This window comes from Echeneis naucrates, chromosome 16, assembly GCF_900963305.1.
Source record: "Echeneis naucrates chromosome 16, fEcheNa1.1, whole genome shotgun sequence".
Classification (NCBI taxonomy): domain Eukaryota; kingdom Metazoa; phylum Chordata; class Actinopteri; order Carangiformes; family Echeneidae; genus Echeneis; species Echeneis naucrates.
The window spans coordinates 9,974,114-9,984,682 of record NC_042526.1 but is presented as its reverse complement, the minus strand read 5'-3'; the positions used below and the strand labels follow the sequence as shown (position 1 = coordinate 9,984,682).

General features: G+C 40.3%; 1 protein-coding gene across 2 annotated transcripts; it reads right to left on the bottom strand.

Annotated features, from left to right (window-relative positions):
- Positions 1 to 2,316: 2,316 nt before the first annotated feature.
- LOC115056347 (ubiquitin-conjugating enzyme E2 H-like) lies at positions 2,317 to 9,691 on the bottom strand. 2 transcript variants are annotated; one of them, XM_029522705.1, is made up of 7 exons: positions 9,393 to 9,686; positions 6,598 to 6,674; positions 6,329 to 6,403; positions 6,213 to 6,252; positions 5,996 to 6,048; positions 5,378 to 5,506; positions 2,317 to 4,825 (listed from the first exon to the last, which is right to left on the bottom strand). In XM_029522705.1, the coding sequence occupies exons 1-7, from the start codon at positions 9,443 to 9,445 to the stop codon at positions 4,701 to 4,703; spliced, it is 552 nt and encodes a 183-aa protein (XP_029378565.1). In that variant the 5' UTR covers positions 9,446 to 9,686; the 3' UTR covers positions 2,317 to 4,700. The 2 variants fall into 2 exon arrangements, with proteins under 2 accessions (XP_029378565.1, XP_029378566.1); XM_029522706.1 differs by lacking the exons at positions 5,996 to 6,048; positions 6,213 to 6,252 and having other exon boundaries at positions 9,393 to 9,691.
- Positions 9,692 to 10,569: the final 878 nt, after the last annotated feature.

Genomic DNA, 10,569 nt, shown 5'->3' with positions numbered 1-10,569 from the left:
AAGATAATAAAATACATTCTTTAGACTAAACTACTTTTATGTCATAATGAAGGCTGAACGCTGTGTGACATCGCCATTTCGTTGTTGGAATGAAGTTCCCAAACGTCGTCTCTAAATAAAAATATATAAAATATATAAATGAAGGCATTAATCAGAGAGGCTGTTTTGGTCTGCTTACCTTAAAATGGTCCTAAATCCTAAATCCTCAGAGCACACAACAACACTAAAGTTAAAGGGAACGTCTTCATTCTCCTCACCATCCTGCAGCAGGACGTGAAGGTCCACTCAGGTGGATCAAACTTCTGCTCCTTCTGCTCCAAACGGCTCTTTTTTACTCTCCATGTGTCCATCCCTCCGTCCGGCCGGTGCCCTGTGTGTGGGCGGCGTGGCTGGGGATTTTCTAGTGGACAGGTAATTAGCTGGTAAGCATCTTAACCCAGTGGCTGAATGGTAATCCACGAAGCCCTCCTCCCTCTCCTTCTGCTGCCTCTCCGCCTCAGCCCGCCACATCTCCCGTCTGCTTTTACGCACAGGACGCAAACCGGGAGCGAACAGATGCTGCCCGTGTTAGTTTGGAGAACTTCGGACAAAACAAATACTGAAAGATTACTGAACTGCTGCGGCAAACACAAATGAAACCTGGTTTGTGAGAGGGAGAAAATGGAGGTAGCCTGACCTTGTGCTTTATCCTGCTCCATTTGTGACTTTCTGTCTCTAGGACTTTCGCTGGTTGGCAGCCGGGTCTCCTCCCTCTTCGCCCTCCAAGTTTCTCCGCTTGTCCTCCTTTTATACGGGAACCCGAACGCCCCTCCAGGACTCATTTACCTGCTGTCGGAGATCATTAGACAGATTGCAGGTGGAGGAAAGACGCATCGTCGTTGGAGCTGATGTGGTTTTGGGTTACGACTCGTTGAAAGTTGAAGTTGAAATCCAGCCTGTGTCCTTTTGTGCGGTCCATTCATTATGGAGGAGGCTCCGCAGCCCGGCCGGTCCGGTTACTGCCATAACTTTACTCACTGACAGACCTGATGTCAATGTTCATCACTTCTGCAGTCACAAGTTTACAGCTCCCGTATTTCACAAAGCTGGAAATACAGAGGACCTCCTGCTGTACATCATTTTTTAGATTTGTGACCAATCTGTGGATTTCTTAACTTTAGTTCAACACCGCTTTTAGTTCAAGTTTAAAACAAATGAGAGAAAAAAAATCATTTAATGTTAGTCATATTTACATAATTATTTTTCTACTTTGAAAAAGAAAACCTAAACACTGTAAAATAATCTGCTTTCTCTGGAAATAATTGCAATTGTCAAAATATTAATCTACATGTATTTCTACTGCCCTGCTCTTCAAACCTCCAGCCAAATTAAGCTGATGCTGAAACAGGAAACCTGACCATGCTCAGCATAAGGATTAATATTTCATAAGATTACTATTGTCTGCCTGTGGCTGCTGAAGAGCATCACACTCCAGAATATCAACATGCAGGACTGTGAGGCCTTCGCATTATTTCATGTTTGTGATACTTTTTACAAGAACATCCTTAATACCACCTCCACAGTTTGAATAGATGGATGTTCATACTTTCTTAGGCCATTTTTGCTGACAAGTTAGTGTGGAAAAACTCTACATACTACGGAAAACAATTTCTTATTAGAATATTTTTTCATTAATTTGATGAATTTATCAGATAGTAAATCACAACTTCAACATTTTTAGAGACTATTGTAAATGTTTTGTTTATTTTTTGTCATTGTATTTTAATTCTTTTTTCTGGCAGACATTAGCCTCTGCATTACTGGAGCTAACGGGCCTTTTTCACAGGAGACATTTTGACTAATCACAGGTATTACTAATAACATTAATGATGGCTCTGTTCTGTTTCTGTCCCACTGACAGTGAGGCAACGTGCACAGCACCAGACCCTGACACTGAAGCAGCGTGAGTGCTTCTGCTACTGCGACACATCAAAATGTCTTGTACATACATAACATACATGTAACCAGAATAATGCTCATTTTGATATAGGTCATGTAACATTTAAAGCAATGTGATTTCATAGATGTTGTATTTTCTTCTGTTAATATCTTTGGTGAATAAATCCTGGAAGTGATAAAAAAAAAAAGAAAAGATTTATGTAAAACTGATCTAACTTCACTGTTGGGTCATAAACTACAGCAGTCTTGTTTGAGCGACAGACAGGATTGCCATCTAGTGGACAAAAGACAGATGGCGGTTAGAAACATTCACTCAAAGTACATTTTTCTCACCTCAGCATCTGAGGTCAGCTGACACAGAGAGCCATGATACTGACATTCCTTTTTTATCTTTCATTCTTTATTTCTCGGGAAGCACATTTATTAATTTTTTGCCTTTAAAAAAAACACAGATATCTTGACTTGTGTCTTGGACATCGGGCTTAAAAGACAAAAATAAAATTAGTCAAAACAAATTATAGGCATCAAATATATGTCTCCTTAATAAAAAATACATAATACACTGATGAATTCAGATGACAAACAACAAGGCTTGACAGTGATTAATTTTTTTTGTTTGTTCTTTTTCGTTGCACTTGACAACTGACTGCATTGTGCTGTCCTAAGACCTACACCAACATATATTTGGTTATCAACGCTAATTAGAGCCATTTTAACTAGGCTATATAACAAATATGTTTTTAATGCCATGTCAATAATTATGACATGCTAGTTTTATTAACCTATTTTGTTCTCAAATGAAGGTAAACCCTCTTGCAAGAAACCATGGAAGAGATCCTGATATCATTATAAAAAAATTATAAAGGGTTTATTCACTTTTCTATATATATTCAATTTTTTTCAGCAAACAGGAAAAAATGGCCTATTTTGGTGGGGATGAAGTGAGATGCCACTTTGTGTTTCCTTGCGCGAAATAACATAATACAAACTGATTTACGTGCAGTGAGGGCACTAACATGTATTATCAGGCTTCAGGTCTGCATCACACACAGACCAGTGCACCATCATGAAATTAAACAGTAAACTTATCTCTTCTCTGCACAGGCGATAACAGGCACATTAACCTAAATCAGGACAAAAGCCATGAATCTGTCCACAGAAGAAAAAAAATGGAAATCTAAACCTGAATGTAAATTCAAGTCTGAGAAGAGCACTCAAGAGTTTGATGCTTTGAGAAACATAAGTCTTTTATCTTTTCACTTGACCTAAAAGTAAACTCTTCATCCCCAAATCCATTCTGAGCGGGGCAGGGTGGGCCTTAATATGAAACCAAGCCTGTAGGGCCATTACATTTTGGAAAACAACAGGCCATCAACAGTGTGAAAAAGGTAAATGTGAGTGTTGAATGGCTGAAACAAAGAGCACTTCTTGTCTGACAATGTAAATTCACTTTGATGGAAACATTTGCATAAGAAAGGGGGAACAGAGGTGCAACACGTCTTTGGAGGATTTGATTTAAGAAAGAGTCATCCCACAGACAAAGATGTATTAGTTCTCCTCATCTTTACAGGACAATTACTCTTTAAACTAGTGTGTTATATAAGTATTAAACCAGATAGAATTCACCACCTGCAAAAAACAAACAAAAAAACTAAACAAAAAACAAAACAAAACAAAAAAAAAACACTAACTATTCCTACGTAAGTCAAACATCTATTATACTTCAACACAAGCAATAGGCAAATTTAAGAGGTTCAACAACTCAACAAGGACCTGGATAATCTCCACCAAACCTACCCAGTTCACAGGCTCTGCTCACAGACATCCTCTTCACATCTACAGCTTTACAGCTCCACAAAGCCCTACACAAATCTTACTTCTGTGTCATGCCACAATATACAAAGATACTCAGAGAATGCAAAACACTTTCCTAAAACGGAGAGAAGGAGGAGGAGGAGATGGGTGTTGAAGTTAAGACGGATCAAAAATATGAACCTTCTCCTCCACTTCTGAGCATCACAGTTGAGTACAACACAGGTTATCAATAGGCCATGATTCTCCCTGGATTACATTCACAGACAGACAGACAGACAACAGACACACACACACTCTGGTATTGTCATGGTTGATGTATAGGAGTTTGATAGTGCGCGATGCTGTACATGAGCACCTGTACACACGCCACAATGTGGCCCTCATGTCCGCGGCTCATTTGAAGCAATGATTGTGACACCAGCTTCTTGGGCTGTAGTGTTGAAAATAAATGAAGGGAAAAAGAGAGAATCCATGGGCCTCGGAAGTGGAGATTGGTCAGAAAGAGTGGATTGTCATCCTGCAGACTTTTGACAGTGAAGAAGAGGAAAGAAAATGCAGTAAAATGTTGAATGGGGGGAAAAAAAAAACGACAACAAACCCAAACTTGTCAGAATTGGAAACTGAGTGTTAATAGTTTCACTTTGATGCCATTCCTCTTGTCTCCTGCTCACTTTAGACTCGGTGAACATGACATCCTTTACTAAAGCCTGCACTTCCTTCTGATCTAAACAGGCTCTGGCGTGTGAGGGCCAAGGGGCAGGTGGGCATGAATTCCTAAATAAGGGGAAATATTCTGCAATATCATACTGCAAATCCACGTGTAGCAATAAAAATCCTCATGTTGCTGTAAAAAATTGTCTTGTTTAAATATGGATATAGTACTGAGTTTCTGCTCCTTAGGAATTGACCGTCTGTTGTGAGGTGAACTGGAAATGATCTCCACTTCACTACAACTCCATGTCCTGAGCCTCGTCCTCCGAAAAGTCTGACATGGAGCTCTCAGAGGAGGAGTCACCGCATCCTTCCTCCTGCTCCTTTAAAGCCTCCTCTGTGGCATATTTCTGGATGTACTCTGAGAAACACAAGGAGAAAGATGTGATGTCCACTTCAACTTAGCAACAACGCCGCAGGGTCCAACTCTGTCATATAATATTCACCTAGGTCAGGCATGGTAAAAAACCTGTGAAACCTGTGAAACATTGCCACAGTTGATGGCATTTCATGAACAACAGAACAAATTTTTAGCACTTTTTACACTAAATCATCTGACCTAAAGGATCACTTACTCCGTTGTTCAACATGTTGCTGCAGTCTGTAATTTTCATCCTTTCCCACTATTTGAGATTTGGCCAATGCTTTTTTTATTGACACCATTTTGTTGCACCCTTTTCTTTTTCAGTAGCGAACTAGAACCTGACTGTGGATTTAGCACCACTGGCTTTTTATCTCAACAACACATTCCTGATTTTTGTGTACTGCATTGGATGGAAATATACAATAATTAAGATTTTTTTCCTGGCTGATATTCCGTAGCTTTCATATGAATTCAAGCCATGTTTGCACCTTAGGCTGAAAGTTCTTTGGGCATCATTTCCAGTTTTGAGTGCAAACCCCAGAGTGCTACCTTTGATCTTGTGTTTATAATCCTCTGGTCGATGCAGGTACATGGCGGCTGCATCCCCATTCAGAGGATCAATGGGGTTGGGATAGGCGAGAAGCTGAGGGAGGAATGACTCAAAGATGTTGGTGAGGTCTGGTGGACGTGGGAAGAAAGACAACACAGTAGACAGAAAAACAAAAAGAGTTCACAATTTGACCAAGTGTAAACTGTATAAATGCATCTGTTAAATATAAAGTAATAAAGACTAAAAGATAATCAAACTCCGGGACGTTGATAGTCATTAATCATAACTGTCACTTGGACAGGAGAAAAAATAAAATGAAAGAAATCCTTCCACATGAGTGTGCGGACTACATCCTGCTCAGAGTCCTCTCAGCCTCAGGACCTTCTTATCTATCATTGATCAATACATGACCTCAATACAAGCTGCAGTTATCACTGAAGTGTAAGCCGATTAAACTGAGATGCTCTGCCTGAAGCTGCACTGTATAGGTGTGAGCTGCATGCTTTGTGTTATCTTATTAGCCATTTACTGTGATTCAGTTTAGTTGACTGACTGGTGAAAAGGTTCTATATGCAGCTTATATGGCTGCAACAAAGAGAGTTGTGGTTGAACCCTACCATAGAGAGCTGTCCAGGTCTGGTTAATGACATCTAAACACACAGTGCCTGACCTGAAAAAAGACAAAACACTGTGACTGATACAAAATGAAGAGTCTATTGAAGCAAAGGTGGATGCAAATGAGCTGGGTGACGTTTAAAGGAGGAAATAGTAGCTTTCATCAATGACATGAATAATTTCCCATAAATTTGGACATCTAAAATCTGTCCTACTTACGCTTCATCAATGTTGGGATGAAAGATTTTGTTCATGAATCCTGTAAACAAACAGAAGCAGTTAATAATTATTCAATGACACAGTGAAAATAATAATGATGGCATAAGAGATCATACCTATTGATGGGGATTTGAAGGGGTATTTATCAGGCAGGTCCACCCGAACCTTCCACACACCTCCTTCATAAGGTGCTGGAGAAAGTAAGAGTGACAAAAATATTTCCAAAGTCAGCAAAATATAAACAGTATTTTTTTGTGTCAAGAGATCAACCCCTTGTAAAACACAAGTATTCTCTTTCTTGTTGTGAGTTAAATGAGTGCATCATATACTTATCACAGAAACTTTGATCACAGTGAAAATCTGGTTTAAGCTGGCGAGCGCTTACTTCCAGGAGGTCCGTGGAACTTGACCACAAATTCGTTGAGTCCACTAAGGATGGTGACCTCGTGCTTGCTCTCAATGCTGCCGAATGGTTAAGGAAAAGACAGAGCCAGAAAAAAAAAAACAAAACAACAACACACAGGACAGAAAATGCACATCAAACATGTTAAAACTAAGGTGTTTAAAAAAAAAAAAAGAGAGACCGATAACGGTAGCGAGGTGTATCAATAATGACATAAGGCATGACAGGACATAAGACAAAACAAAACAAAACACACAAGTCAAAAATAAAACCTTACGGCAAAACTTTTGGGAAAAAACATCTTGTCATTCTCAATAAGCACATTCAGAAAATGAAAATAATATTGAAGACACAAACATCAGAGGAGACTCTATCAAGTACTAAAAATGAAGATGATCTGTGTTAAGCTGACACTTTCTCCTATCTGAGCTGTAGAGTGGACTGAAGGGACTTTTCATCCATTTTGAAGCTAACTAGCGCTGGAGTATAAGGAATGTGACTTGGGAAAGGATGATGTGTCATAATCGCTGTGTCTGGTGACGAGAAGAGACATGAAACTGAGTCAACTGTCCGACTGAAACGCTGAAAGGTCACATGAATTCAGTTAGCGACTGTGTGGCGGACATAATGTAGGGAGGGGAAAAAAACGGCACAGAAACCTCACAACCAACTGTTACACTCTTGTTTCATCATCCTGTCATATATCCTTCTGTCAGCTTGATCACAATACCTGACAGAGGTTACATTAGGATAATACTAGATTATACAATTGCCAGGCAGCAAACTAACAGTAATAATCTACTACAGACAAAGGCGTAAAAAGCTCAATCACTCAATAGTAAAAGTTAAAGAAGACTGGGTAACTCCAAATGTGATATGACGCAATGGCTCCTATGAATAAAACCTGTTACATCTGTAGGCGTGTGTGGTAAGAATGTGCAACCCTCCTTTCTGCCTTTCCTGGAGGGTTCTCCGTAGAAACCCCATGCATATGCTTACTCAAGAGTAAAGTAACCACACAAGGGAAAAGCTTTATTTTGATGAAGGGTCTCAGTGCACTGATTTATCGGCACGATTATGCACTACTTTTCAGGACAGAGAGCATATTGGCTCTATTTCCATACCTTATAGATATGTTCAGAGCTCTTGTTTTAAATTTCTTTGTTCTTCTTCTTCCTTTGTTTGTATTTTTTTTTTGACATAAACTGTATGTGATCACGCCTGTGTCATTGCTCATCTAAGATATGAAAAAAAAACAAAAAAAAAAAAAAAAAAACATTTAGTTTGATTTACTGACCTGTATGTAAAATAATAAACACAGGGTTTATGACAATGATCAATTTTTCAGTCTGACTGGGTCCAACTTTGGCAATGTTAACACACATTTAATCCACCATTTCACTTTGGGGTGGAAAAACATTTTAACTCTTCATGAAGAACTAGACCTTTTCTTATTGTCATCCTATGTTAGCAGTATGGTTGATTATTTTCATTTTGGGTATAAAAATACCCAAAAACCGATGCCCCCCCCCCGCGTGCGCGCCCCCCACCACGCTTGTTGTTCTCTGATCAGCTGTGAGTCAAGCTCCGCCCCCTGCCGTGTTCCGGATGGTAACAGGCTGACCAATCAGAGAGCAGCATCTAGCTGCAGGACAAAAACAAAACAATGCAGCTCATGCTGTCACAAAACATTTCATGCAAACTTCAGATGAAAACTGCAAAATAACGAACGGCGACACAACGACATGTCAGTGAGACTACACCATCCAGCTGATGGCATGTTCAAACATAACTCCGTTTTCAATCTCAAACAGAGTATCGTTACTAAAAACACAGGAACAATAACACGTAGGTTCTCCTTATTAAACCAATTTTTGAATACCGTTTAACTGAAATAAATCATACTTCGGCTTCATTAGCTTTGCTGTATGATCACTGGTAAACACGTCAACCGTGACCTCTTCACTATTCACACCGTTTATAATGTTTATTTTCAATTTGGAGAGATTTTGGCGTTTGGGCGTCGATATGGAATTGACACAAAATGTCAAAACTGTATTTTAATGACGTCTAACGTTGATATATATAGTTATTTGTCGACTTTCTAATTATCATTTGGTGAAAATATCCTCTATGCAACGCTACATCGACCTTATTTGTTCTCTCCTGACAATGGCATGCTAAGCGGCTAGCCCCTCTCTGTGCTAAGGTTAATAAATCATTTAAAAGGGCGTCTGACTTTCCAAAGTAGTCAAATGAAAACGTGAAAGAGTCCTGTCTGATCCTTCACATTGTGTTGTCAGTCCAGTGGGAGCACATATTTCAGGCTAGCAGGCTAACTTGTCGCTCCCGTGCTAAAGCTAACAAGGTCCAGGAGCTAACAGAGTTTAACCAGCCAGCGCTGTGCTGCCGCAGATTATGCTGCTAATTCTCAGTGGGTACAAAAAAGAGCCCAGAAAAAACACACACAGATAACGTTGTCTAACAAACAAGTGGTTCCCCACAGATGACATTAAACGTGTAGCTCTCTCGCTAACTTAACAGCGAGCTAACGTTACACTCCCGTTCACAACACGGTGCTCGATGTCTCACTTTTTCTCACACCACACAGCCTGTTGTGTTTCATGGCTCGCGCTGAGCTAACACACAACGTTACAGCAGCCGCTGGGAACAAATGATAGCTACAACCAACGACACACAGCTGACAACGGCCACCAACCAAGACGTGCCTTTTTCATTTCGCCTATTTGGTCTTGTTTATGTTCTGGGAAGGATACAGCTTCACCACGTCGGTATCCATTCTCCTCTTGCCCGGACTTGGAGACGACATTTTTCTATTCTTTTACAGAAGTGATCCAAAAATACTGCGGAGACGAGGCTACCACGACCTCTCAGCTCGGACGGACAGGATCAGCAGCCTTCCCACGGTGTCCATAAACAGGATCCTGGCTGCAACATCGCCCACTTTCCGTGCTGTCGGTGGCTCCCCGGGGATGGACTGGGTCCGGCTCTGCCGAGTTGTGTGTCCTCCTGTCCTGAGGACTCTGCCTGTGACATCAACCCCCAGCGACCAGCACGCCGAGAGGAGGGGCCCCGGTACAGACCGACGCCGCACAGAGCAGGCCTCCGCTTTCACCGCCGGCTGTACGGACCTGGATACAGCTGCTGTTGTCATATGTGCAAGTTTACATCCAAACAAAAAATACGTCAGGCGTTTTTTTTTCCTTCTTTCTTTCTTTTCTTTTCTTTTTTTTTTTTATTATCATTTCCCGACACTGATCACATGGTGTTCAAGGAAATAGTGCGTGCTTTGTCTATTGTGTCTAGATCTATGAGAGAATTGGCTCATTTCAAGGGCTGAATTAAGCACATTAGGCCTAAATTTTTTTCTTCAAAAGGAATCATAAATATGGCGGTTTTTCAGGCACAAGCGAAAACAAATACTCTCTGTTGCAAATGTTCCATCCTATGCAATAATAATAAGTCCATCCCTCATGATGTGGAGACCATAACAATCTTTTTTCAACTTGTTTTAAAGGGATGTCACTGTAACGTTTTGATAAGCAACTATCAAAAATACATTTAACACAATGAAGCACGCCTTGAGTATTAAATCAAGTTAAGGTCATGAGTGTCTCACATGACCTGAGATTGTTGTTTGGTGGTCATAGTAAGACCTCCTGCTTGTCATAAGTTGACAACCATATAATTAAAATACCTAAACACTCTATTCTACTGATACAAGTGATGGACTAACCACATGATCACATTTATGTCAACCCACTGTGCTTCACTACAAAACACTATGATATTAATAAATAATCTGCTACCTGCACTTACCAATTAATGTGGCATACCATAGCTGCTATTTTACCAGCATGCCACTATGTCATTCATCCTGTAGTTGTCTAGATCTTTGTGTATTCAGCACATTGGGAGGTGGCTCTGAAATGC

What these genes read in the sequence shown, in the direction of transcription:
- LOC115056347 (XM_029522705.1), bottom strand. Translation starts at nt 9,445, where the DNA reads ATGTCGTCTCCAAGTCCGGGCAAGAGGAGAATGGATACCGACGTGGTG. An exon ending in GTTCCACGGACCTCCTGGAA is followed by an intron (nt 6,404 to 6,597) that starts GTAAGCGCTCGC and finishes TACTTTCTCCAG; the next exon opens with CACCTTATGAAGGAGGTGTG. An exon ending in CATCCCAACATTGATGAAGC is followed by an intron (nt 6,049 to 6,212) that starts GTAAGTAGGACA and finishes GTCTTTTTTCAG; the next exon opens with GTCAGGCACTGTGTGTTTAG.